General features: G+C 47.4%; 3 protein-coding genes across 4 annotated transcripts; 2 read left to right on the top strand and 1 right to left on the bottom strand.

Annotated features, from left to right (window-relative positions):
- Positions 1-5: 5 nt before the first annotated feature.
- On the top strand, positions 6-4,313 carry prdm9 (PR domain containing 9). 2 transcript variants are annotated; one of them, XM_078103189.1, is made up of 7 exons: positions 53-812; positions 902-994; positions 1,093-1,370; positions 1,456-1,523; positions 1,694-1,884; positions 1,996-2,135; positions 2,166-4,313. In XM_078103189.1, exons 1-7 carry the CDS (start codon positions 728-730, stop codon positions 4,080-4,082), a joined length of 2,772 nt encoding a protein of 923 aa, XP_077959315.1. In that variant the 5' UTR covers positions 53-727; the 3' UTR covers positions 4,083-4,313. The 2 variants fall into 2 exon arrangements, with proteins under 2 accessions (XP_040033425.2, XP_077959315.1); XM_040177491.2 differs by having other exon boundaries at positions 6-812; positions 1,996-4,313.
- Positions 4,311-21,962, bottom strand: LOC120819788 (neurabin-2). The gene is made up of 11 exons (XM_040177487.2): positions 20,938-21,962; positions 19,156-20,704; positions 11,317-11,449; positions 10,016-10,136; positions 9,655-9,759; positions 8,221-8,353; positions 7,107-7,259; positions 6,968-7,021; positions 6,643-6,872; positions 6,447-6,543; positions 4,311-5,685 (listed from the first exon to the last, which is right to left on the bottom strand). The coding sequence occupies exons 2-11, from the start codon at positions 20,572-20,574 to the stop codon at positions 5,635-5,637; spliced, it is 2,496 nt and encodes an 831-aa protein (XP_040033421.1). The 5' UTR covers positions 20,575-20,704; positions 20,938-21,962; the 3' UTR covers positions 4,311-5,634.
- An 859-nt stretch (positions 21,963-22,821) lies between these two features.
- On the top strand, positions 22,822-26,730 carry sgca (sarcoglycan, alpha). Its single transcript, XM_040177489.2, has 11 exons — positions 22,822-22,926; positions 23,133-23,261; positions 23,354-23,505; positions 24,050-24,116; positions 24,205-24,403; positions 24,484-24,652; positions 25,207-25,415; positions 25,629-25,655; positions 26,132-26,311; positions 26,397-26,423; positions 26,549-26,730. Exons 1-11 carry the CDS (start codon positions 22,890-22,892, stop codon positions 26,553-26,555), a joined length of 1,203 nt encoding a protein of 400 aa, XP_040033423.2. The 5' UTR covers positions 22,822-22,889; the 3' UTR covers positions 26,556-26,730.
- Positions 26,731-27,247: the final 517 nt, after the last annotated feature.

Here is a 27,247-nt window from a genome sequence, read left to right as displayed (position 1 = left end):
TGTGTGGAGACCGCAGTCTCTAAATAGTCTAATGCCAGCATTCGCACTGTCAGCTAATTGCAACGGGGATGACAATTCTTACATTTTGCAGTTTGGAGAAACACTTAAATCGCATGCTACAGAAGATACAAGTCAACGGAGTAATTTCACTAAGCTATGCTACTTTATTTGGAAAAAGAACGGAAGTACACATTTACTCTGAAAGTATAATTAATTTGCTTCCGGGTTAACTGCGTCGTTCTAGGATAGTTTAGTATTTGGTGTCTAACGTTAGTTGGATACCATCGGTTAGTTAACAGCTAAAACCGTTTTCAATGGCAGTTAGTTAGCAAATCAGTCGCAGGTATATAGACGATGGCATTCGAGCTAGTAGAAAAATAGAGTTTAAAGTAGTTATACATTTGGAAGGATGCTAGTCTGATAGCCACATAGCAGCTACTGTCACTTGGCTAGCCATGCTACTATTCCTGTATTCGTTATAATTTGACACCACTCATCCCAGATAACCCTAACTGGACGCGTGTCCTCCCAATATGTGTGAATTATAAAGCTAGCCAGCTCAATCAGCCGCCGCCGCCTGCTAGTAATGCTAGCCTCCTACGCTAGGCTAGCATGCTAACGTGAGCCTGCTAAGCTACTTGTGGCTGCTAGCGTTTAGTATGAATCCGTGTGAGCCTCTGTCTTCCAGAGTCACAGTTCCCATCAACTCGCCGCAGAATCTGCACTCATGTCGGACAGGAGCATCGACGTGGAGTGGGTGGAGGTGGTTATAACCGAGGAGTGCCTGACCCCGGAACACAACACCCCTCCAGGTTGGTTGACAACTAAACTCGTGACGTGACTTGGTTTTTATTATATGTGTGCTTAATTATTGCCTGTTGTTCGTCTTCTATTTCCGTAGTGGTGCCGGTTTTGGAGCCGGCAGAAACTCCAATCCAGAAGTTACTGGACACTGTGGGACACGGAGATAACCCAGAGTCTGATGGTGGCTTTTGTAAGAAAGAGACACTCCTCCTCTGCTTAAATCTGCACCCCCCCCCCCCCTTTTAAGTTTCCTTAAATCCAAATGGCCGTGTCCTTTTGCCCTTCCAGATTGCGAGGAGTGTCTCACTCTCTTCCAGGACCAGAGTGATTCCGCTAACGTCAACGGCCCGTCGTTCATTCTGGACTTTCCAACAAGCCCGGGTCTCCCACAGAGGGCCCTCCTCACGCTCCCCTACGGCCTGATGGTAGGCAGATCGAGTATTCCCAACGCCGGCGTCGGGGTCATTAATCACGGGCAGACAGTGTCCCCAGGAATGCATTTCGGACCGTACGAGGGGGAGGAGAGCACGAGAGAAAACGCCGCCGCAAGCGAATTCTCCTGGGAGGTGAGGTTGAGTTTCTTTGGCCTCTCTTAATGGATCTCAATGTGGTTACTCATCATTAAATCTGCTTATTTCGTCTTGAATACAGATTTACAAAGACAAAGATGAATACGAGTACATCGATGCAGCCAGAGAGTCTCACTCAAACTGGATGAGGTAACGTTTTGACTTCTCTTATCACTGTTTTCTCTTTCCATCTCACAATTCACTTTCAAGAAAAACTGTTCACCATTGCCCTCTTCTGCGTACTACTAAAAACTAAACCACCAAAAGAATTCAAATAGATCCGTCCGTGTTTGTAATATTTACCTCTGTTCTTTCTGCAGATACATCAATTATGCGCGTAACAAAGACGAGACGAATTTGCTGGCGGTCCAGTACAAAGGCAGCATCCTCTTCCATTGCTGTCGTGCCATCCACCCCGGAGACGAGCTCACGGTGTGGCCCAGCGCCGCTTTTCAGGACCGCTTTAGTGAAGCTTGGAGCCAGATCTGGCTCATGAAGTTGAATGCAACAGGTGCCGTTATTACCCAAGTTTCCCTAGTTACAAAAATCCCTTTCTGCTGTTGAAAGTACTTGCATTGCAATAATAAATGATCTATTTTTTACATTCTCTCCTAAATCTCAGAGAGCGACATAACCGCGACTTCTCAGATCTTCCCGTGCTCAGACTGCCAGCTGTCCTTCACCGCAGAGTCCTTCCTCCGTCGGCATACGGAGAACTTCCACATGCCGCCCGAAGGCGGCGACGAGGCAGCGGCTGCTGAGGCAGCGGCTGCTGAGGCAGCGGCTGCTGAGGCAGCTGAAGCTGAAGATCCCTCCTCCGCTGCCGACTCGGCCGTCCCCGCGGCCTCCGTGGGGGTGTTTTCAGTCGACGACGTCGAGTCCATGACGTGTGGTGAATGCGGGAAGACGTTCAAGCAGTTGCCTCACCTCAGGAGGCACAAGCTCTGCGTCCACTCGAACAAACGTCCCTACTGCTGCCTGCAGTGCCGGCGGAGTTTTAGCCAGGCGTCCGGCCTGATCAGACACCAGCTGGTCCACAGAAAGCACGCCGCGACTAAAGACACCGGCATTGTTTCTGATCCAGACAAAGAGCGCTCGACGCTGAGGTCCGAACCTTTCAACTCTGCAGATCCAGCCAAAGCTGAGGAAACAAACACGCTTGATCAAAGCGAGAGTGTGCAAGAAGCTGTGGATGTGACTGACACGGAGAACGCACCTGCTGTAGAGGAGGGGACGTCTCCACACGTTTGTTCGGGCTGCGGCGGGAGCTTCGCGACTGAGGCGACCCTGAGAAAGCACAAGGCGACGGTCCACGAGCGGCTGCGTCCGTACGTCTGCACCGTGTGCCAGAAGTGCTTCGGCCAGTACAACGACCTCACCAGGCACCTGCTGCATCACCAAAAGCAGAGCAAGAGGGGCGAGGAGGTAGACGAAGCTCCGGAGGAATCCACCGCCATGCCCTTCAGCTGCGCCGAGTGCTCGCTGACCTTCTCTTCGGTGGACGCCCTCCAGCAGCACATAACGCAGCATCACCCCGAGGAGGCCGCGGTGGCGAGCCAAGAGGACGATCGGAGCCGCGATCCGGACTTCAGCCCGCAGACGTCAAAACGGGTGGAGGTTTTCCAAAAACGCCAGAGGCCTCAGCGACTCGGGGCCGGATCCAAGATCTCCGCCATAACCAAGCTCATTGCCCCGAAGCGAACGGCCGCCGCCCGCAGGAAGGCACCCGCCGGCTCCGCCGAAGCGGAGTCGCCTGCTTCCACCAACGAGAAGTTGGCTAAATACAAACGGTTCAGCTGCAACCGCTGCAAACGGGCGTACGGGAACCCGGGCGGCCTGAGGGCGCACAAGTGCGCTCTGAAACCGCTGAAGTGCGGCCTGTGCGGGGCCACCTTCAGCAAGTCCGGTTTCCTGAACAGACACCGGCAGACGGCGCACAAGGACGCCGCGCCTTACAGCTGCGACCGCTGCGGCAAAGTCTTCTCCACGTCCGGCAACCTGAAGCAGCACCAGAAGAGCAACACGTGCATGAAGTACCACTGCACGTCGGAGCTCTTCCCCTGCTCTTTCTGTCAGTTCTCCTTCACCATGAAGACCTACCTCCTCAAGCACGTCAAGAGGCACCACCCGGTGGAGTACCTGTCCCACCCGGACAACACCGTGGAGCAAAAGGAGGAGGGGTTGGACGAGGAAGAGGCGGGGGGGAAAACGTACGCGTGCCCCCACTGCGGACAGAGCTGCGCAAGCGCCAAAGAGTTCAAGTCCCACTCGTGCTTCCAGCAGGTGAAGTTGCTGTACCTGTGCACCGACTGCGGCAAGGGCTTCACCAACCACTACGGCCTCAAGCAGCACCAGCGCATCCACACGGGCGAGAAGCCGTACGCGTGCCCGCACTGCAGCAAGAGCTTCTCCTACACGGGGCAGCTCAACGTGCACCTCCGGACCCACACGGGGGAGAAGCCGTACCTGTGCACGCACTGCGGCGACAGCTTCCGGCAGTCGGGCGACCTGAAGCGGCACGAGAGGAAGCACACGGGCGTGAGGCCGCACAGCTGCACCGAGTGCTGCAAGAGCTTCAGCCGCCCGCAGAGCCTCAAGGCGCACCAGATGCTTCACCTGGGCCAGAGGATGTTCAAGTGCACCCAGTGCGGCAAGAGCTTCTCCCGGAACTATCACCTGCGCAGGCACCACCAGAAGATGCACCCGTAGACTTTGAAGGCGACGCCTTTGCACTAAATGCTCGAGTTGTGGAGGACTTTTTTTCTTTCTTGTCCCTGTATGTGAAATTATTTTAATGTTTGTTCAAAGCGCTTCATCAGCAAAAAACTAATTGTTAAATCATTGCAATTAACTAAGTAAAACTGAGCTCGCCACAGTCCATGAAAGACAGATTATTGTCTCAGTGTTAACTTTGAAATAAAAACACCAACTGCACCGTCACTGTTGACCATTTATTCCACAAAACATACAATGCAAAGCATGTGCACTGTACAAGCCTTAATATTATGAAAATACTCATAACCATGCCTGCTTTTTTTCCCCCTCAATTCATTATTCTTGATTCATCAACGGTCTTCTCAACATTGCTTTTGTCAGTTTTTGTTCTCGTTAGCTCATATTTCCACCGTGACTATGTTTATAAATACTAAGTAAAGTTAAAATATTTCAGCCTTACCTGAACTCTACAAACATACTGGCATGACAGTTGACACAAGTAGACTCAATTCCAAACTGTGCGTGAATTGAAACCGGTACGAACCTGGCAGTGTTTCCCGTGTGCTGAACGCAGACGTGTCCAGTGCAGCTGCTGGTTCCAGACACGCGCATTTTTTAAATCAACATCTTTGCTCGCTGGTAACGGCTTCTTTTTGACAATCGCTGTCATGTTTATATCAGTAGTCCTAACTAATACCAGGTACACAAGTCCTTGACAACATCCATTTGGAGAGGGGGGGAGAAGAGATCCATTGTTCATTTGTGGCTTGCTTCTGTGGTCCTACTTTTATTTTTTTTGTTGTTGTTTAAAGATGCGGGAGGGGGGGGGGTTGAATCGAGAGGGGTTGGAGGCTCGCTGATGAGTCTTACGGTGTGTAAAAATCACACAAACACTTCTGAAAGGTAGGCAGCAGGTGGTTCTCAAGGTTAAGTGACAGGACCCCTACAGAGGTTGGGTTACAGCTTCTACCATCCCGAAACACGGCTCCCGTTCCAGTGAAGCACCTTGTCGATGTCTTCTTCAGTGCAATCTCCATCCAATTTACATCACTCAAAATATACACCGACCCTCAATCTCATTAGTTTATATTATGTTATATGTTACACACAGTTTAAAAATTTTTACAAACCAAAAATGATTCTTAAACCACACGGTATCACATCTGTACAAAGAAAGAGGTCACAAAACAAGGCAAAAAAAAGAAAGATTTTTTTTTTTTTGGCAAAGCAAAAGCCTGGTCCGTCTTAACCACAAATGAAGGGATTAAATACTGAAAAGGAACAGTACATCTAGAGCTCAACAGAGTCTGTATTTGTGATGCTAAAACTGTTCTTCACAATCCCGTAAATGGTAACAAAAACATGGTTAAAAGGGGCGTGGCCGAGGACGCGGTTAAAAGGGGCGTGGCAGAGGACACGTTTACAATATGCGACTGGAAACCGAGGAAATACCCTGCAGGTCGAGTACAATAACACCGTCTTCTCCCGTAGCCGACGAGCCCCAAACGCTCTCTGGGACGCGCGGCCGACAGAAGGCTTTTCTTTTTTATAAAGGTTCAGATTTCAGCTCCTCCACCCTGCACTCCAGGTCGGCCACCTGGAGACGAGAGAGAGAGAGATGTTTGAGTAATACACTCATCTGTAAGCAATAGCTCGCCTGGCATCACAAGCACCCAAACTGTGCACACTTTGTTCACGCATCACCGCCCACGTGCTGCGGAGTGAGTTCACGGCAGGACACAACAAAGACCAAATAGGGTCCTTCCGAGTTGTCCTCGCTAATGCCGGATCTTTGACTGCAGTAAAATAAATATTTATGTTTTGTTTGAAGTGCTCCGTGAGCTGTGCCTTATAGTGATGTGTCGTGATTTTGAACGAATCGTTACAAGGACTCGAGAGTAACGAGTCCTCTCAAAAAAAGATTTGTTCATTTGAACGAGATTCAAAGAACCGAGTCGGTAAAATGGTCTGCGATATCTTACTGCCCTTTATTTGTCTTCTTCTGTGGTGCGGTAGTTGGTGAGAGAGTGTGCACTGGGGGAGGGAGGGGCTTAGATGCAGACCGTGGAATGGGAGGGGCCAAGCGGAGCGAGCCAGAGCAGGACCACCTCTCAAAAACTCCGTTATGGTTTTGGTATTTTTGGCCGGGCGGTTACATTTTTGGTAGAGATAAACCAAAATGTTTGTGTGTAATAAGAATAGAACTTCCTTTTGTTACATGCAAATGCTGTTTTAGTGAATGAAACACAGACGTTGAGTCTCTCGTGTTATTCTCCCTTTAGCTCGTACGAAGGTCACAGGACTCCTGAGTGCTGTTGGAACGCAAACTGGCGTGAACGTGCATTCCCATCACCCTACCTGCTCCTGAAGCTGCCCGGACTCCTCTTTGAGGAGCGAGGCCTCGGCGCCAACTTGTGCACAGCGCTGCGTCTCCTTCTTCAGGTACTCGATCTCCCTGTTTCAACGGAGGCAGAGTGTCAGACTGAGTGACTGGGACATGACCCCCCCCTGCCCTCCCCCCCAAAAATTGGCCCTTGTCGTCGTGCCGTCTCACTTCTGCTGGTACTCCTTGATCAGGCGCTTGGCTTTGCTGTACTTGCGCTCCAGGGCCTGGTACTGGGACTGCGTCTCCTTCAGGTGCTCGTCCACCGCCTGGCACAGGCTCTGGGCCTCCATCCAGTAGCCCTCCAGCTTCTCCATGCGCTCCTTGTTCTCCTGCAGCGTCTGCTCCAGCTGGGCCTTGTCCATACGCCAGCGCTGCTTGTCCTGCTCCGCGTGGTGCAGCTGGAGGAGGCGGGGTTTCAATGAATCCTTAAATAAGCCGACGCTTCTGTCTCAGGGTAGGATGCGTGATCACGACACATGCCGATTCAACCTACCTTTCTTTTCAGCTGTTGTATCTCAGCCTGGGTCACAGCATGCTTTATTTGGAGCTTCATAGCAAAGGAGGATGACAAGTTTAATCACCACGTGAGAGGAAACAGGCTGTGATTACACGGAAAGAAACGCTCCCATTACCTCTTTGTATTTATGTGCCAGTTTCTCGGGGTCCGTCTCCAGGGGCGACATGTCCTCGTTCTCCGCCAAGTCGAACACCTCGATGGCGCTGGGATACGGCGGGCTGACCTCCTCGTCCTCGTCCTCTTCCTCGTCCGTTCCGTACTCGCCGCCCTGCAGGGACGAAGTCCAGGTTAGGAACCTGTTCGACCATTTCTCTGCGTTTTTAAAAGGCCGGTTCCCCTCCGACCACAGCTGCTGAGGGTGAACCGACCCGTTCAAGTCAGGTTTAATGTATTTCCAGTTGAGTCCAGATGCAGCCGGGTGTGTGAATGGATCAGACCACAATAATTTCCAGCGATACCCTTTGGATAAAATGTCCCAGGTGTTTATTACAAAGTGTTTATTACAAATATGTAGTGATTTAATAATGTCTTGACACCAAACGGCCACTAGATGGCGCAGACGTCCCGGGAGCAGACTGTACCCTCCATAGCACAACCTACTGCTTTTCAAGAAGCAGCGTCACGCCGCAGAGATGGGGCAACTTCCTCTCCGTCGGTATAATGACACTACAGCCGCCGTGTGTGTGTGTGTGTGTGTTTTGAAAACGGTTGTTGACAAAAAAAAAAAAAGAGAATATCTGAGATTATCAAAGCAGAGGACATCCGAGGGCAACACGTTTGAGTCGTTTTGATCCGTCCCGCCTGTCGGAGCTGAGCTTATCGTCACACTGATGCTGCGTAATGGGCACAATTGTGTGGCTTCCAACGAGACGTCCCAACCAGAGAGGGTGACTTCGGTTTCACGTGGAATACATTTCATAACCCTAAAAGGGGAACCGGGGACACGCAGAGCCAACCATCAACTTCTAAGGAAATATGTTGTGCCCCTACGGCGAAAATCATCTATTTATTGACTACTTGATGACTTTAAATGTTAATCAATGCATTCAGATTAAATCAAAGACGTTTATAGTATTTAAAAGATAGATATTCACACGCCCTGGAATGGATCCTCTCTAAATACTGACTTTTCTTGAAAATTAGCATCCTGGATCTTCTATTTCATGCATTTGTAGACGAACCAACCACCGCACGGGCTCCTTGTTTTTGGAGCCTCCTGAAAGCCTCACCTCCTGCTCGTCCATGTACTGGTTGTAGCGCTGCTCCATCATCTCCCTCTGCCAGCGCTCCTGCTCCAGGGTCTGCTGGATGAGCTGGGCCACCTCGCTCTGCTCACCCGGCTTCTCTCGCCCGATCACGAACCTGTGTATGTTCAGTTCAGTCCAGTCATGATACTGCATGTGCAACCCAAATAACGCATGGATCTCCTGGGACCCTCTGGAGTTGGTTGGTTGGTTTAACGTAGTCAGGAATGTGCTGGCTCTCTAATGACAGAACGCGTCTTCCTGTTTGGAGCCACGCGAAAGCGGCCTCTGTGCAGCCGGCGTCTTGTGCGATTAGAATCAAACCCTTCCTCTCCTTCAGCCCATTGTCCATGTCTGTTACAGGCACTACATGCTTCCTGATTGAGGCTCACAAATCTTCCTCCAATTAAAGCCACCGTGTAAACAATTAAAAAAAACAACACAGTAAATCCCGGTGGAGCCACAGACGGTTATTAAGCATCCGCTGCAGCCTTTCAATTTCTAACGGGTAATTAAATGCTCACAAACGCGCTTCCTGCCCATCATCTATTTGTCCGCTGGAAGATTTCTTTTTTTTCCCCTCTGTTAATGAATAGGTCTGATCTCCGGTGCCCTTCACCATCGCTGCAGCGGATCCATAATGTATGAGCTGTGGCAGTCTCTGATCGCCACAAGTCACACCACACTAACAATCCCCTTTACAGCGCTGACCACCAAGCCCTGAATTATAAATGAGCTTAGATTGAGCTTGCTTAGCTGCACCAAAGCTACAAATATTCCGCCGGCGATTGACAATGATACTTATTAAGTTGTATTTGTTCCTGATAGCTGTGTTTTTTGCAGTTTCAGGGGGGGGGACATCTCATTCAGGACGTCTCAGAGAACACTGAAGTGTATAATCATGAGCCCAGGAGACTTGAGATGTGAATCTGCAGCCCGGGGAGCTGAATGGGCCGGATGTGGTGGCATTCGGTCCAGACTGGCCAGGGTTATTTATCAAGAGGAAACCACGTCTTTGAGCAAGGATGCAGACCTGACAGCGGGGGGGGGGGCAACTGGGGGTTGCACGAGGAACGTCCCCACTTTGGAGAAACAGTCTGTTCAGATGTCGTGTAACTGCGGTGACTTTGGTGTTTGAAGGACTTGGTCCAAAGTAACACAACACAAACCGACCAATCGTGGTAAAATGAAAGACTTTGTCGGGCATTCTGGATATAAAACCTTAGTTACCATTCCTGTGAAAACACAGTAAATATAAAGAGTACCTGAACTGATTTATTTTTAAGGTGGCTAAAGTAGTTTTTGGCGATGGATCAACTTGAAAACCGGCCTAAACTAAACTAAGAAACTGTCCGCTGGCTTTTTTTTTTCCTCGGCATAAGAGCAACTGCAATAAAATCTACTCAGAGAAACTCTTACTTGACGGATCCCGCGGTGTTCCTGAGTACGGAGGCGGCAAAGTTCTGGGTGACTCCCACCAGACTGGTCCCGTCCACCTCCACGATCAGATCGTTCACCAGGATCCTGGAGGAGGCCGTCAAGAGAAACGATCAGCACTCACAGTGGACCTTTTTTCTTTTCACGCCGTAGCCCACGCAAGCCAAACTCTTGTTTCTTGGCGGCGGGACCCGCCCGCGGTTGCCAAGATGTCAGGAAGACAAACTGTGACAATGAGGCAACCTCTAATGGAAACAAAAACTACTGCGCTCGCCTCGGGTTGACGCGGCAAGCAATAGGCCTTCCGCGTTCTCTCGCGTTGCCTTTTACCAGATCGACGTACCTGCCGTCCCTCTGTGCCGCTCCTCCGTCCGTGACCGTCTTGACGAAGATGCCCAGCTTCTCCAGGCCCATGTCGGCCCCGGCGCCCATCCCGATGATGCTGATGCCCAGGCCCTCGCCATCTGGAGGAGCGTGGGAAATACAACGGCAGCTGTTACCGTAAGGCACGTTTGACGCGTCTCTGCGTGGACTGAGGCGGTGTTACCGACGTTAAACGCACTGGTGAGTACGCATTTGATCTTTCCCATTATTAAAGACATTTACACTATTAAGACTGCATTTTACTATAAGTAGTTGTGTATCTGGTTGTCCCACAGGATTATAAATGCTTAACCTGTTAATACAAAAAACAATTGCAAAGAAAGAGCGGAGAGTTTTAAACGCTACAAAAAAAGAGTATGTTGAAACAGGATTACTCATTTCTAATTATGCATCAGAGTACAGTTTTAGTTGTGAGTATTGTTGCAGCAGAATGCAGCTGCAGCGCAGGTCTCTGCCAGGCTTTATTTTTATGTCAGCGAGCAGCAGAGTGCATGAGAGGCGGTTCTACCAGGAAGTGATGCAGCGTTTCTTTGCAGCACATCATCCACAGACTCTGGAGCAATTCCATGAAAAGAAGTCCGAGGTATTTGCAGGATTTTAGATAACTAGCGATGTGAGAGGTTTTCTTTGCACTTAAAATAATAACCCAAGAGCAGCAATGTGTTTGTTGTTGCAGTCCATTTATATTTGTTATAAAAGCCTGTGAAAGCTTCTTTGCATCCTTGGGGACAATAACAACATTATTTCAGTTAACCTCTTTGTATGTAAAGGCAAACTTAGTTATAACACTCTGAGGTGTATTATTTTTCTTTATATCCCTCTTTGATTAATCTCCTTCGGGATTAATATTGTCATTTTAAACATGGTCACATATTAAACCCGGTGTAACCTGCCCTCTTTGCCATTCTAAATATAGTCGTCTATGATTATATTAATGCACTATAATGTTGAAGGGATGTTGGGGGAACCGTGGCTCCCAGGGGGGAACAGGGATGTGGGCAGAAGGCAGTCGGTGTGCACTAAAGGACTTTTTACATAAGTAATAAAGAATGTATTTTTTTTTTCATTTGGCTTCAAAGAGAGACAGAAGGATTAAACTGTCCAACTGGGGTTAATCCCCCCCCCCCCAAAAAAAACAAAATTGATTCTGGATAGTTGCAATAGGTTTTATCGCAACCACCCACCAGGTTCCTCTAGCAGCTTTAAAACAAATGATTTGAACCCTTCAACGTCTGTGCACATCTTCATAACGTTCTGTACCTTTCTCCAGCTCCACGGGGAACAGGTCGAGCCTCTCCACCCTCTTTTCTAGCTCGTACTCTGCAGACGCCGCCATGGGATCCACATCTTCGTTGCGCCGATCGTAGTCCTCGTTGGGGTAGGTGGCAAACACCTGCAGGAGGAAGCAGAGACATTCGATCAAACCTTTGTTCAAGCTTGAAGACGGCAGTGGGAGTTGTGGCTTTTTTTATGAGACGAGAAGAATAATACCATGCTTTTATATGTCAAGTATGAAGCTGAATATTTGTTTTTATCACAACATTTATATTTATCAGAAGAGGCTTAGCTTAGCTTAGCACAAAGACTGGCAGTGGAGGGAAACAGCTAGCCTCACACTTGGTAACAAGGGTAGCAAGTGTGTTGTTTAACACGTTGCATCTTTTCAAAAAACATATTGTGAAAGCAGCCTTTTTTAGTTTAGACAAAGCCACGCTAGCTGTTTCCCTTCCTTTGCGCTAAGCTAGCTGTATCCTGTCTGCAGCCATTTATTCAGCATATAGACAGTCGAACTATTCCTTTAAATAAGGCCCTTCTTTAGTCCCCCTGCGCTGTCCAAAGGTCAGTCAGTGTTACAGAGGTAACATTTGTTCGTAACTGCAACAGGAAAACTTTGGGTTACAGTCATTTCTGCTTATCATAGTTTCGTGCCACTACATAGTTCTTCTAGCATGTTCTCTAAATATAGTATCTGCTACTGAAAACGGAAAGCAAACCACTTCCCGTGTACCTTGGGGAGTGTGGTTAATGTTGAATCACTTGTGTGTCTGTGCTGCAACAGGTGTAAAGAGAGCGGATTCAGACTTCATTCTATGTGATCGAAACCAAATCTACCGAAAACTAAACTGCCGCTTTTATTCCAGAATATCTATATCTGTACTTTGAATCCAGTTTTTTTGTAATATTGATCCTCTTAGGCTAATACAAATGGAAAGATTGACATGATAAACACAATTCCACTTTCTCTCATTACGTTACAGTTAAAGGTCTCTTCACAGAATTATATCACAGGAGTGTTATTCATGTCAAAATAAATGCTACGTTATTCTAGATATCTCCACCAGACGCTCGGAGATTGTTGAGATGTGCGCTGTGACAGACGAGCAGGATACGCGGCTTTCTATCGACCACTTGATCTGAGACAGAAGCAGCACGTCCTCGCAGCCCCCCGAGCTGCATCATTTCACAGCGCCAATGTGTATCAAACACAATCAATAACTACCGCGAGTGTTGCCCTCATGAAGACAGAGGCCTCTGTTTCCCCACATTCACTCTGGTCCACCAGCATGACAGTTTACCTAACCACATCCAGAATGCTAATGGAGGGCTTTCTGCAGCTGCTGCTCACACACACACACACACACACACACACACACACACACACACACATACACACACACACACACACACACACACACACACACACACACACACACACATACATACAGAAAGAGTTTTCCAAGATGATTATGCATGCACCACGCCGCATGCTCCACTAACCACAGTAATTCAGTGCCAGACTTTCTCTTTTCACACATTCTTTCAATGTGCATTTAGCTAAATCCTCAAATCTTCTCACAATCGTTCGCTCCCTCTGCGGCAACATTTTAACACTTTTTACCCCCTTCTTCTTTGTCTCTGTTTACTTTCTCGCACTTCTCCCTCTCTCTCTCTCTCTGCTGTTTGTCCATCTGTGCTACAAAGTAGCAGCCCGTAGCTTCGAAGCTAACACTTGTTGTATGAGCCCTGTCTCCATGGCAACCCTACGGTAAAAAGCCTGTCAGCTTCAACAGCGCCTTTTGAAATGTAAGCAGCAATCTCCTCTCTGGGATGTGTGCAGTATCATTGCATTTTCACGCCTCATTGAGTATTGTGCGAGCTTCTCCCTCTAAAGCCTCGCCTACCCAAAGGGGAGCGGGTTTAAAATGTCATCACTGAATGCTCACACAGGCGATGAATATGACATGCTGCTTAAGAGCTTGTTCATGGAAGGCAGCGATGTAATGAAATGAAATAAATAAAAATAAAATCCTAACCAATTGATTTTTTTACACAGAAAGAATAAATGAAATATACCATTTTGGTTCCACCTCCAGCAAACACTCTTTGCTCTGTGAGCAATGACACCGTTGTTAGCACCGTTAGCTGCTAGCCGCTAGCTCAGCCACCTCCCTATGAGCCGTGTGCATGCAATCCTGGCCCAGACTCTGAATCGTGGATATGCATTGAATGTTGTACATTGATGTATTTTGATGCAAAAGGATTTACTATTTATTTTTTTATTCATTCATCAACTGTTGATCTGATAAAACAAGCCGTTTCTGAGCATTTAATCCACAAGCCCCCCCCCCCCCCCCCATTTTACAGAGAAATAAAAATAAAGATTTATCTATAGCCTAATGCTAAATATATTTAGGTACCGCAGTACTGATTTCATGTGTATTAAGTGAGTCAAATGGAAGCTAACCAAACTGCAAATGATAGATAGCGTGCGCTGAAGTCCAACGGCTTTTGATTTAGGTTACCTTCGTATTTAGAGGGATTAGCAAAATGTGGATTACAGACACACAAAATACGCTGTTTGCATCCTAAGTAACAGGACATAAAACAACAACAACAACAACAACAGCAGCAGTTCACTCCAAGCCTGCGGGCCCATTGTTTCACTGGCTCACGTGGCTCACGTGGCTCAGCTGTGCTCCTTGAGTTTACAGACCAAGAGGCCACAGCTGGTGGCTCCTGGTGGCCTCGTTTCACGTCCACGATGCTCGGGAAGATCAAACACGGAGGATCAGCCACGTTCAACGTGGCACCGCAGGGGGAAAAAAACACACACACACACACAGCCATCATCGGATGTGTGTCGTGACCTGATGCCCAGGGCAAGTTCATGACAGGCGAGGCTACGATCTGCGATACTGAACGAACTCTCTCACCCCTCATCCCTCCGCCATGAGCCCACACAGGGCAAAGAGACTATGGGGGACCACCGCACCGCCCCACCACCACTCATCCCTGACCTCACCCAAGTAGTAGTAGACGAGGTAGCTATCTTTGGAAGGAAAACACTGGGATTAAAAGGCCCGGGCGATGGGGGTGGGAGAGGGTGCTGGAGGAGGACGCCGTTCCAGTTGTGGCAGATAGTAGGTCAGAGAAGCTAACAGATGGCCAGGAAACTCCCTTCCACCCTCCCTCCCTCCATTTTGCCTGGGATGTCCTACAAAAGCTCCCGTGGGCAGTTAGCTAGAGCCACTCCAGCAGCACGTGCCTGTGTCTGCGCAGAGCAACCACTTGGGGCCGGGGAGGGTTGTAAAAATATTCCCTTTATAACGTCGTGAGGGAGAGTAAAGGATAGAGCTGCTCTGGAGGTTCTCCTGCCGCGTGGTTACTCCTCCACGGCCCTTCTGGCTGCGCGATTGGGTAACACTGTGGTGGTTTCACTGTGGGAGTCAGTGCCCCCCCCCCCCCAAAAAAACCTCCCCCCTCCGCTGCCCACAGCGGCATGTCGACTTCTCTCCCTCTTCAAAAACAGATCTAATTTTGGATGCAGCCAATGGGATGTGTGGAGGCGGTGCCATTGGTTTTTCGGAGCAGAAATAGCGCGTGTTCACCCCGTCTCCTCGCGTTCTGTGGCAGCCGACTCTCCACCGTTGTTGTATTACTCACAGTACTCTGGGTGTTGGTTCAACTGGTTTTGCTGCCACTGTCCTTTCTCTATCCTAACACACTGGACTGCCGTGCATAAAGTGAGATATGCCGCCTCCCTGATCCAATTTTTTTATTTTACTTTTGTCTCGCGGTCAGAATGCTCGGAAGGCAAGCTGTCAAAGTTGAGCATGTGCAGACCAAAAAAAAGCACTTTTCCACTCAGCTATTTAATTACAGCATTATGAATTTCTCTCCCAACTGCCGAAGGTTAAACAAGTCCAGAAGTGGCAGGTAATTGCTTTCTAAAGCCTCCTTAAATTAGGGGTTAATCCAGATGCCAGATGTGCGACACACAGACAGAAAATAAAGACGAGGTCCCGGCTGCCGTCGCCCTGGACAACTCTCCTCCAGCCAATGAAATGGATATATGGTTTTGTCACTGAAACGGTTGCATGGCACCAGGGCCTGTATGTTTTTGGCAGGCCGGCCGTTGGTCAGCTGTCATGTTTGAGCTTAGCGCTCGCTGACCCCGTGGAGAAACACGGCGGCATGAGAATAAGGTCAGCGGCAGGGGACTGAACCGCACTATTAGTATAGCAACTGTACAAATACATCATTAAGATTAGTTTTATTAGTATTATGATTCAAGAATATTATTTATACACACATGCAATTGGTTATATTTAGTTTGACTGCTCTGAACTATTATCCAAGTCTATATTATAATGGCATATGGAATTGTAATAAATATTAAATAAATACTATAATTCTTTGACACGTTACGTCACCACCATCATTGTCTAATTTAAAAACACTTGAGTGAGATACACCAGGTGACATGTTCCTTCATTGTGCTGAAAACAAAAACACACTGTAGTTTCTTTTGAGTGCAAAACAAATATTTACAGCAGCTTAAGTGTAATGTTTGCTGCAAACTACAGTCTCCAGGTGTTACGGGAAATAATTTAGTATTTTTCTTATTATTATAAAACTACATATTTGCAACTTCATTGGAAAAGATCAACATCTTCTCAGCTTAAGTGAACACGAGGTGGTGCACTGGGCTTTTCACTTCTTGGACAATAATAATAACATATTATTACATCAGCCTTATCTTATGTTAACCAGAAAACTGGAAAGACTTACGGAGAATGTATACAGACTGCTTGTTTTCTTTTTAAGCTTGACAGATTGCAAAAGAAAAAACAGCACTCAAACAACATGATAATCGGGAGGAAGTGGCGCATCCTGTGAACGCTTGCAGCCCACCGCCGCTGCAGGACCCCAAAGTGGCGCAGAGCGACCTTGCTGATAATCTGCCTGGTCTCCCGCCCCTCCTGGCTGTGAGTAATGCACCTTATGAAATACTGCAGTCTAAATAATAGAGGGACTGTGCATAACCGGACATATGTTGATGTGTTACTCATTGGGCCATCCCTCCCGGTCTGACCTGAGCGGTGAACACAAACCACGCCAGGTTGCATTGTGGGCGCTCTCTGTTCTGCAATTAGCTATTCTATGTTTGTCAAATCCAACCCCCATTGGCTTTTTATAATACATAACAGTTTCTTCTGTGTTGTACAGCGCAAAACAAAATCATAGGTGCTCCTGTTGTAGGCCTTGCATAGGCAGCAGAAATCCACAGGAAAGAGTGTGTATGTGTGTGTGTGTGTGTGTGTGTGTTGGGAGCTTTTCTTTTAGGCGTAGGCTAGGTGACAAGGAGGGCACGGTGATTCTGGTGCACTCAAAATAAATCAGATTATTCTGGTTTGGAGGCGACACTGCACAAATCGCAGTGGAGATTATATTATTTTATGCTTTTTTTTCTCCAACAATGGGATAAATAATTGAAAGATCACAGGAGGCTCCATCATGAAGTGCTGGTGTCGAAAACCGCTTTGAAGCTAAAACATACAAGCACAACCGAATAAATAAGACATGAGAGGCAGCTTCCTGTGTTCGACAAGGACGCCGCGCGCAGGCCCCCAAAGCGAGGCACGTCCGCGGCAATAACAAAGCTGCTATTTTTAATAACAGCAGGAGACTGGTGACAAAGAGCGAAGGGGAGAAAAGAAGCGGCGGGAGAAAGGAAAGCAAAACAAAGCCGCTAGCGTGAACTCCACCCGGAGCAGATCGGCTATTTTTCGCCAGTGCTGGAGGACAGACAGACAGACAAGTAAGTCAGCCAAGAGCGTGCGGTGGAAAACGGGGACAGAGGAGGAGACATGCGCCCAGACGTCCCGCCGCCATCACTACGACGACAACAAGACTCAATTGTGGCTTGAAAGCTGAATTGCTGCACAGAGGAGGAGGAGGGTGCGGGGGGGGGGGGGGGGGGGGGCGGGAGGTGGGGGGGCATACCCACAAAACATGGGCACTTCCTGTTTAGATGTGAAACCAACTGACACTTTGACTTCGGAGCTGGCAGTTATACAGTCGCATGACATTTGAGCAGCATAATAACGCTCCTCCTCAACCCACCCCCCCCTCCCCGCCCCCCCCCAGCTCCACCCCTGCATTCATCTGCATAACAAAGGCAACACTGATACAGTGTGAAGGGACTCAGTAGGAGGTTTTTCTCCGATGGCGACTGCAGGGTCACAAGCCAAATGCATCACGGTTTTCTTGTTTTCTTTATCAAAGAGTTATGACTTCTTTACAACCCCATATATATAAATACATACATATATATAGCATATATGTATATGATATACATCTTTGATCTTGTGCGGATAAAATAATGTGATAGAATTCTGCTTTTGTCTTTTTCACTCTACACTGCACACTTAGTGTACAGGACAAAGCAGATTTCAGATTTAAAAGCATTTTAACCTGTAGAGATTATATTTGTTTGTACACATGTTTACAACATGTGGGAATCTATTTCCCTCCGTTCAGCCTTTCTACATTCCTTGCGGTACGACTACACCAGCACTATATGTTTAGGGAGTTAGATATTAGAAGTTATACGTTTGGTGGCGGATCTTCTTACTTCTGCACGAGGCCGGCTAGCTGTTTCCCCTGGTTTCCAGTCATTGTGCTAAGCTAAGCTATCCCATGTTAAGCTTCATATTTACAATGCAGTTGTTTCAATCTTCTCATCCAAGTCGTATCAAGAAAGCCAATATGGAAACGTACCAAACTACTCATTCAAAGTGTGCGGCTTTAAATCATCTTGAACTATAAAACATTACGAGGGATTGTTGCCATGTTTGTGCTGAAGGTTTGTGTAAAAGAAAAATGACTTTTATAACAACACTGACATTTTTCCACACTGCCTGCCGTTGTGCAGACACGAGAAGAACAGCGAGAACAACTTTTCCGACTTGACCGATCGCGATGTGGCACAGGAGCCCTTCGTCACCGAAATGGCTTTCTGCGCGACGGCGGCGGCTCGCGGAGCCTCTGTGTGCCTCGAGGCCTCGAGGCAGAGCAGCGAGAGGATATCTGATGCTCCTCTCCAGATCATTACACAACCCCCAGACACAGAGAGACACTTTAAATCAACTCCACCTCCGCCTCCTCTTTCATCTCGCTGATCCAAGAGTGTCTCTTTTCTCACGTCCTCCCTCCCTCCCTCCCTCCCTCTCTCTCTCACACTCACACACAAAAACACTCCATTCCTCACCAAGCTCCCCCATAGACAGTCAGTCAACCTTTCATTGGCCACGGCAGCAGCGGAGTGTCCACTTCTCTAAAAGAGAGGACTAATTATCCGGGCCTCTTTGTTCCTCCTCTGCGAGCAATTATTTACAGAAGCAGCTCCCACTGCGTTGCAGATAAGTATCTACATCACAGACCTTTTGGGGCTCGCGTCATCTGCACAGTAGGAATTCGGGACCGCCCATTAGCAACTGCTGCTGTGAAAGGGTAGGTTGGGGGGGGGGGGGGCTTGTTAGAAGCGTGTGCAAAGCCCCGTGTTGAAACAGGGGAAAATCAAAATGTCAGCATCATTCTGACACCAGCGGAAGGTGAGTGAGTTCATTAAAACAGCTGACGGGGGCGCCGACTTGAGTCTGCACCGGCGGTAGATAAGCTTTAAGGTCAAAATGAACACGCCTCCTCTCAACACATCCCACATTGCCACACATAATCACGAATCGGCACCTCTGCCTAGTTGCACGAAAGCTTCTGGGTGCACCGCCGTTTGGTGTCGGCTGCAGGCTGGCTCACCTTGATGGGCTCTGTGCTGAAGCGGATCTTCCTGGAGGGGGGCGGGTCCTCCTCCGCCGGCAGCCCCGTGATCTCCGCACAGCTGGACTCGGGATCGTAGCGGTCGTCGACCTCCTCTTCTTCCTCGTCCACCTGGCTTCCTCCAAAGTCCTCCCCCACCGCGCTGTAGGCGCTGATATCCACCGAGTCGCGCCCTGACCGGTCTTCTGCGGGAGGGCCATCCTCTTCGCCCCCGGCCTGGCGGCTGGCCTTCTCGCCCCCCTTCGGAGAGCTCTGCTTCTGGGCAGCGTTGTCGCCGTTCTCCGCAGAGATGCGGATGTCACCTTGGAGCATTGTGCTGTTGGGCCCCTTGGCCCCATAGTAGTCCTCGGGTTTCACCTCGACACCTGCATCTGAAACTGTCTTTTCTCGGTGCTCATTCGGCTCTCCTGAAGCGCCGTACACTTCGGCATCTGGGGGGCTTTGGCCCCCATTGAAGCTTTCAGAAGGAGTAGCCATCCTCCCCCTGGGGCCCCTCGGAGGCCCCTCGTGGCCCATCTGATTGCTCATATCTTCCTCCTGGTGGCCCGCTGCAAAGGCACAAACCCTCTTTGTGATTATTTTGGAGTTCAACACGCCCACCTTGGCGCTGACCCCCCTGGAGGGCAGCGGCGGCGTAGAGGAGAGGCGGTGGAGGTTGTTCCGGAGCTCGGCCGCCCGCTCAAACACGGCACTGAGCTGGCTGACCGTGGGGGACACGGCCTCGCTGGTGTCCAGGCTGTCCAGGGACTCCGTGCTGCCGTTGAAGCGGGCCATGACGTCCAACCTGCCGTCCTGGAAGCCCGAGGCCTTGTCGGTCTTCAGCAGGACCCTGGTGGTGGCCAGCTTCTCCTGCAGCTGCTGCCTCTCCTGCAGCTGCTGCCTCTCCTGCTGCTGCTGCTTCTCCTGCTGCTGCTGCTGTCTCTCCTGCTGCTGCTCGAAGATGCGGCGGGTCTCCTGCAGCTTGGAGTAGCTGGGCGACGAGGCCCGCGGGTGCCCGTTCTCCGGTTTGGTGACGTCGAATTTGCTCACGCGCTCGGACACGGTGGATCCCAGTTTCAGCAACGCGCTGTGGTCCACGTTCTCGTTCAGGCTGCCGGCTCTGGGGAGGGAGAGGCGCACCGATTTGTCGGCGTCCCTGGCGCATTCCTCTCCCTCCGCGTCAGCCGGGAACGTGGTCTGCATCTGCTGGAACATGTTTTTGATACGGTGCACGTTGGAGCCGTACCTGCGGCCTCGGGGGCCGTCCTGCAGGTCCCCGTTGGCGGCATTGTCTTTGACGGGCTTCAGGGCCTGCATCCCCGCTTCGTACGCGTTCCTGTGCGGGGATGGGCTCCTGAGCGTGGAGCCAGAGCCAGAGCCAGAGCCGGCGCTCTTGGATGTGGAGTCGGTCTTCATCATGGTGAGTCAAGCGTCGCGACGGATGCTCAGCGACGGCATGCCTCCTTTCTCAAACGCCTCCCTCCCTCCCCCCCGGTGCCAAATCGGTATTATCCACCAGCAAGCCGATCCAAGCGAGGTGGTGCCCAGACTAGATCGGCAGATGGGGAGAAACAAAAACAACAGATCGCATTAAAGGCCTGCTTGCATCTGCTGCAATTCCCGTCCAAATGCAACGGAGAAAGTGAGCACGATGCATCTGTCATTAGCTGGCTTTGCAGTTGCTACAATGCAAACCTAACCCTCGCGGATATTTGCCATTAGTCATTACAAGAAATAAGGATTTTCACAGAAAAACAGAACCGTAATGAGCCTCGGATTTACCGTCGCTGACGACAGATTGCTTGCGTTTAATCCCTTTTTACAGGCAGCATCATTTTGATCTCTTCACTCTGCGAGCTGCAGATTTCTGGTCCTCGTCTCTCAGCGGCAGAGTGCTGCCGCATGGAGGAGGGAGCCGCTGGGTCCTAGCGCCCGTCACCGGCTCCATGTTTACCGAACGGTCGAAATGACATTAACTAGCTAACAGTTGGGAAAATAGGCCCGTTCCTACCGAGTGGAGAGTTTAAAATGTTAGTTAACAGTGGATAAATGGTTGAAAGAGACAAATAAGGAAGGATAAACGGTTGTACATTTTAGAAAATGGGTAAATGGTTAAAACAGCCTCATGATAAAGGACATACAGTATAACGTGTTACTTAATAAGGGATGAACAGTTGTAAATGTTGAATAAAAACAATAAATAACGAAACAGTTCAAAGTCAATGTATTGCTTAACGTTAACCATGTCAAATGGTTAGAATGACAAACATTAGCAAGTGTTTGAAATGTTTATACATATTAAGATAATAGTAAAATTATTTTTGTTATTTTACACGCACAAAAACAAAACTTTATAAGAGGTTTATAACCAGTTCATAAACAGTCTCCTGACACGTAATTATTAAACTACTGAGGTGTGGCCCACCTCGTCTAGCTTTAGGACCCAGTCAGACTCACGTCAAACCTCCTTGGCCAATGAAACCTCCCTTATTGACAGGACACATTGTTGCTTCCTGCATTCTGCATCTGCGATGAAAGATATACTAAACATTATCACTGAAGGTAGACAAAGCATTGCCCTCTTCTGGTTCTGAGTCTCCCCACGTCCCCTCGGTTTCTGATTGTTGTGTGTGGGGGCTGATTCATGTACACGAGTGGCAACACATAAATGCAGCTGTTTCAGACATTTGTAACAACATGTCAGATTTAAGATTTAATTCAATCTCTAACGTTAACTACTTTATCTCACATCCGTTGAAGCTCCAGTCTGAAGGACACAGCTGCAGGAGTATTTCCTGAAAAGACAGAAGTGCTGTCGAACAGGATGTGCATCACTTTTCAGAGGCGGTAGTGACACATAGCTAGCTTTCACAAAAAGAGTGTGCTGTTGTTGAGTATTGGCACTGATCTTGAGTCAGGGAAAAGTAAATGTATTTAGAAAATGTTTTCCACTGGTACATTTGAATATATTCAAACTGAACAAAGAGGAACCACATTCCCTCAACATCTATATAGGACATTATGCAATCTGTTCAAATTGTTTAGTGCAACTTCCTGATTTTGTCAGTTAGATGTGATATTTAGTGACTGATTGTACTTACACGTAGGTATTATCTTCCATGACGTATAAGTATTTTATAAAGGAAACACATCAAACAGATGAAGAGTAATATGTAAAGAGGCATGTAAACAGGTTTTTTTTTAAAGAGTAACATCACACAAAAAAAATCCTCTCCTATTTTGTCAAAAAAAAGTTTAAAACAACCAGAAATGTCGTTACCTCGTGAATGTATATATAGATATTGTGTGTAGCTGATTAAATAACATACCAACAATAAAAAATACCATTTAAGTGTTGGTTATATTAGACTTCTTTATCACATTGATTATTTGTCTAAAACGTTAAATCCACAAACTGAAACCATCTAATGCATCAGTGCAATATCTTCCTTTAAAATGTACGTGCAAATCAGCCAAAAATGAGAAATACTCAAGTTAAGCGCCACAAAATTGTGCTTACGGACTTAGTTTCTTAAATCATGGAAAAACCATGGCTGCACAGCCACTCCGCGTATGATTTTATATCTCCATATCTGTATTCCCACCACGCCTGCACACTCACAGACGGCCCGCCGGATGTTATGAGGTGAGCGAGGTAAAAATAGCTCTGACTTGTCGTTAGCAGTGACCAAGCCCCTCTCCGCTTGGCTCTGTCAATCAAAGGCCGAAACAAGATGGCAGGCAGCCGGAGCTGGGTCTTCTTTCTCACAGGCGAGTTTTATTCTTAAAAACAACTTAACTTTGTGTATAATGACATCCCTGGATAGCTTCTTTTTTCAGTATCTGTTGTTGGCAACATTCGGGCCATGAATCAGAGGATTGTGTGACATCATTCTTCAGTATCCAGCATCAGAAGTTTGTGTGTTGTCAAATTTCAATGTCACGTTTAAAATCCTTTTGGCGTGTTCTTGACACAGTTTGCGCGGTCACCTTGTGTGAGGCCAATGCAGAGAGCAAAGTCACCATCCCCGTGGGGAGGTTCTTCACATATGAGCTGCTCAGAGAGACTTTCCAGAACGACTTTGAGCCTTTGTCTAAGCTCTACAGTAAGACTTGTTTCTTGTCTCATTACAAGACGTGTTCACGACAAATATGCTTTATTTATTTTGTTGGTGTATCTCTCCACTACTCAATTAAGGTGGGTACTTGTACGATGACCCCATGATTTTTAAGTGCAACCGGCAGAATTACCCAGACCTCCCAGAGTGGCTGCGCTTCACCCAGAGGCATCCCTACGATAATGGCTTTCTATACGGCACGCCGACATCTCCTGGAAAAAGTGTAATTGAGGTATGTAGTCATCGTAAAACAGACAAGACATTTCGGGTCGTCTTTTGGCTCTTTTCTTACAAAAAAAGATTAACGGAAGAAACGTGTATTTGAAGAAGACCCGAGAAGCACTTTTATCCCGATCAAACTTGTTACTTTAAGGATGCAACCTCAGAATACGGCTCCACTTGTCAGTCAGTCAGTACAGTACAGGTCGAGGTTGTAAAAATATGTAGTTTTGCTTTTTGTACATGCAGATACAGCAGGAACATTTGGTAAATCCAACTATAATACAGTCCATTTAGTCCATGTAAATAACTGTAATTACATAACTGTAGTTATGTTTTTAAAAATGAATTTAAAAAGTCACTTTCAACAGACAGAAATCATCAGTTTATTCATCAGAAGAAGGTGAGGCATTAAGGGAAATGTAGAAAAGCTAGTTCAGAAGCAGAAAAGAAGAAAATCTAGTAGAAGCAGACATCCTCTCGACTGCCCCAAACATCACAAAAAGAAAAATAATATGAAAACCACGTCGGATAAACTCTCATCCTTCTTCTGACAGATCTACGCCATCAACAAACGGAGCTATGAAGCAACCAGACTCATACTCGTTATCAAAGCCACAGCGGGTGAGATTCATTTAAATGACATCACAAACGCAGCCGTGTGCAGTTAAATTACTGAGTGCGAAGGTAACGTCCCTGCTGTTACTCACAGAGAAGATGCTGCCCTTCCAAGCAGAGTTCTTCCTCAAGCTGAGGGAGATTGAGAAGGTGCTGCCCTCTTCTGTCCAGGACGAGATAAAGCAGGACGTACAGAACATGTGGGACGCCGAGGCCTTGGAAATCGTCAATGTCACCAGCGCCCTCGACCGCGGCGGCAGAGTTCCCCTCCCCCTGCCGGGACACTTTGAAGGGTGAGCCGAGAGATCCCAGATGCTGTCATTCTCAAACCCTGGAGCGACCGCGCGTTCACGGACATCTAATTCTGTGTCAGTGTGTACGTGAAGGTGGGGTCGGAGCAGTACTTCTCACATTGTCTGCTGAGTGTGAAGACAACAGAGCATCAAAAGCAGTGCAGAGAAGGGGACACGGTCAAGGCCCCAAAAGGCTGCGAATTCTGCAGCATTCCCGCCAACTGCATCACCTGGTGCCAGACGCAGCTGGTGAGGCAACAAAAAGTATCTGATGACTCTGAATGAGCAAAGCGGTGTTTGTGTCGTGGGTTTTCGTGGAAGACGTGAATGACATTGTCTTTAAAGAGTATTTGAATTACAAAAGAATAGTCCATCTATCTTCAACCTATTTTTACATTTAGTTACTGTAAAATAAGCTTAGAACATCCTTGAGAAGTCCCACAGTTGGGAAATTTGCAATAACCCGTCTGATTAAGCGAAATGAAATTTCCGTTTTACAAGACAAAGAATTCAAAGTTGTGTCAACTTGTGATCACAGTAAAATGTTAAAAATCCACAAATGTTCAGATGCATATTTGGCGCTTCTGAGGGCCTGACAATGTAAATCTCTCACATTTCAAATGCATTTCACACAAATAATGTTACAATGTATTTTTGTTTTTATTATTTTGTTAATTCAAATACAACCGAGAATAGCAGCAAATTCTCCCATTTGACGACCTTTAAATGCTCTAAACCCAAAGATGAAAGGGGTCCCGATTTAAACAACATGTCTTTGACCTCCGCCTTGTTCCTCCCTGCAGTTTGATCTGACGAAGAGGAAGCCGGTTCCTCCTCCTCCCACCGTGGGTTCGGGGATCCTGGAGGACGGCGGCGACTTCAGCCCCCCCGAGTCTCCTCCGAGCAGAGACTTCTTCCTGGACTACATCGTGACGGTGATCGTGCCCCTGGTGCTCGCCATCGTCCTCTGTCTGCTGCTGGCCTACATCATGTTTGGCAGACGAGAGGGAGTGTACGCATGTTTCTGAAATCTACCGAATGAAGGAATTAACGAGTCGGTTCTACCACGTTAAAAAAAACATTTTCCCGATGAAATGCATTTCCGGGAGGTTTGGGAGGATGTTATGTGGGCGAATGGACCGTTTAAGCAAATACTCAAAGCTTTGGGTTGATCCTGATAAACTGCAACAAGGAATTTACATTTTGTTCTTTCTTTTTTTCCCAGTGCAAAAAGGAATGCAAGAACAAACCAGTGAGTACATTGCTTTCCGTTCTGGGATTGATGCTTTTACCGACATGTCTGCATTGATAAGTGGTGGAATGTAACAAGTGCATCTACTTAGGTACTGTAAATTGGAGGTCCTTGTACTTCAGATGAGTATTCCCTAATATGTGCAACTTTATTTTTACAATGTCTCTTCCGCTTCCTGTCCAGTATGATGATCTTATATAATATGATGTATTGATTTCGATAAAACAAACCAACCGCACATAAAGAAGTTATAATGCAGCGTAGGCTAGTAATAGGAATATAAATGAAGAGATGTATGGATAAAAGTAAATCACTGACAGTGAACAATCAATACTTTCACTTTGCTGATACATCATTTCACTTAAGTAAGGCAATAAAAGAAGAACTTGCACTATCGTCTCAGCGTGGTATTGAATGCTGAAACCCACCGGTCATTGGGTTTCGCCATTGACGTGTGATGTTGTGTCGTGCTGCAGAATTCAGCTGTACCACCACCACACTATTCACGGGAACGCCGACGAGCTGAGGAACATGGCCGGAGACCGCGGCGCTCCTCCACCTCTGTCCACGCGGTCCATGTTCAACAGCCGGACCGGAGACAGAGCTTCACCGCTGCAGTCGGACAGCCCCAGCATCCCCCTCATCATGGCCCAGCAGTAAGGACCCCGCCCTGAGATCGTTATTACTGTTGTGTAACTTTTAAATAGTAATGTATATTTTGTTATTCTCCTGTTTTCTTAGTGATCCGTACTGTGACACGCTGCCCAGGTAAACCTGATCACAGGACGTCCTGTTACAGTCCTTCATACTTTCTGCTTTGTATTTATGTTATTTCTTTGGTTACTGAGGATGATTCCAAGAACACAGTCTAAATCAATTTGTTCGATTTTCAGGAAATGAAATGAAATGAAGAGTCATTCATCCAGCTTTTGGTTCTATATTTGCAGTGAGATGTATCTTATTTGATCTTTCGTGCCATTAGAATAGAATAAAAGTTGTTTGTTTCTTTGTTATTTGCCATTCATAATATGATATATTCCATCGTTTGCTACCAATAAAAAAATACTAAAAGCCACATTCTCCATTGTTATTCAGCAAGGCCTAGAAGGTCAGAGGGCAATTAAATTGAGACACATTTTAAAAAACAGGAAAGCTTTGCTTTTGCTGATGACAGAATTTAAACCAAAAACAAATTTGTGCCAAAAGTATTTTTTTTCTATTTGATTCAGCTGTTATGGAAACTTCCAGAAGGGGTCATCAGTGTATCCACTTCAGGTTTCAGGTCGGACACTCAATTTGTTCTGTGGACAAACATCATTCTTATGCAGATCCAGTTGCCCATTTTAAAGTGATTGTGAAAAACAAAACAAAAAGAGACCTAAAAACGACATGCTTGATCGATGCTGGATTGTTTGCAGTCTGCTGACTTTTATATCTCAGATTTCAAAAGGAACTTTTATGTGCATATTTAGTCAAAAAGTAACAATTGTGTGTGTATTGATGAAGGAAAGCCAGGTTGGATGATTGGAAATTGGCCTTGTTTTCACTGCTGCTTTATAGAAATGTTCTCAGTGCAATTGTTGTGGAACATT

This window comes from Gasterosteus aculeatus, chromosome 5, assembly GCF_964276395.1.
Source record: "Gasterosteus aculeatus chromosome 5, fGasAcu3.hap1.1, whole genome shotgun sequence".
Taxonomy (NCBI): Eukaryota; Metazoa; Chordata; class Actinopteri; order Perciformes; family Gasterosteidae; genus Gasterosteus; species Gasterosteus aculeatus.
The sequence above is the reverse complement of the archived record's forward strand: the minus strand, read 5'-3'. Positions and strand labels throughout refer to the sequence as shown.

Coding starts and splice junctions, on each gene's coding strand:
- prdm9 (XM_040177491.2), top strand. CDS start 728: ATGTCGGACAGGAGCATCGACGTGGAGTGGGTGGAGGTGGTTATAACC. Junction 995..1,092: donor AGAGTCTGATGGTGGCTTTT/GTAAGAAAGAGA, acceptor TTGCCCTTCCAG/ATTGCGAGGAGTGTCTCACT. Junction 1,524..1,693: donor TCTCACTCAAACTGGATGAG/GTAACGTTTTGA, acceptor TTCTTTCTGCAG/ATACATCAATTATGCGCGTA.
- LOC120819788 (XM_040177487.2), bottom strand. CDS start 20,574: ATGATGAAGACCGACTCCACATCCAAGAGCGCCGGCTCTGGCTCTGGC. Junction 8,354..9,654: donor AACACCGCGGGATCCGTCAA/GTAAGAGTTTCT, acceptor GAACATACACAG/GTTCGTGATCGGGCGAGAGA. Junction 6,544..6,642: donor ATCAAGGAGTACCAGCAGAA/GTGAGACGGCAC, acceptor CCGTTGAAACAG/GGAGATCGAGTACCTGAAGA.
- sgca (XM_040177489.2), top strand. CDS start 22,890: ATGGCAGGCAGCCGGAGCTGGGTCTTCTTTCTCACAG. Junction 23,262..23,353: donor GCCTTTGTCTAAGCTCTACA/GTAAGACTTGTT, acceptor TACTCAATTAAG/GTGGGTACTTGTACGATGAC. Junction 25,416..25,628: donor TTTGGCAGACGAGAGGGAGT/GTACGCATGTTT, acceptor TTTTTTTCCCAG/TGCAAAAAGGAATGCAAGAA.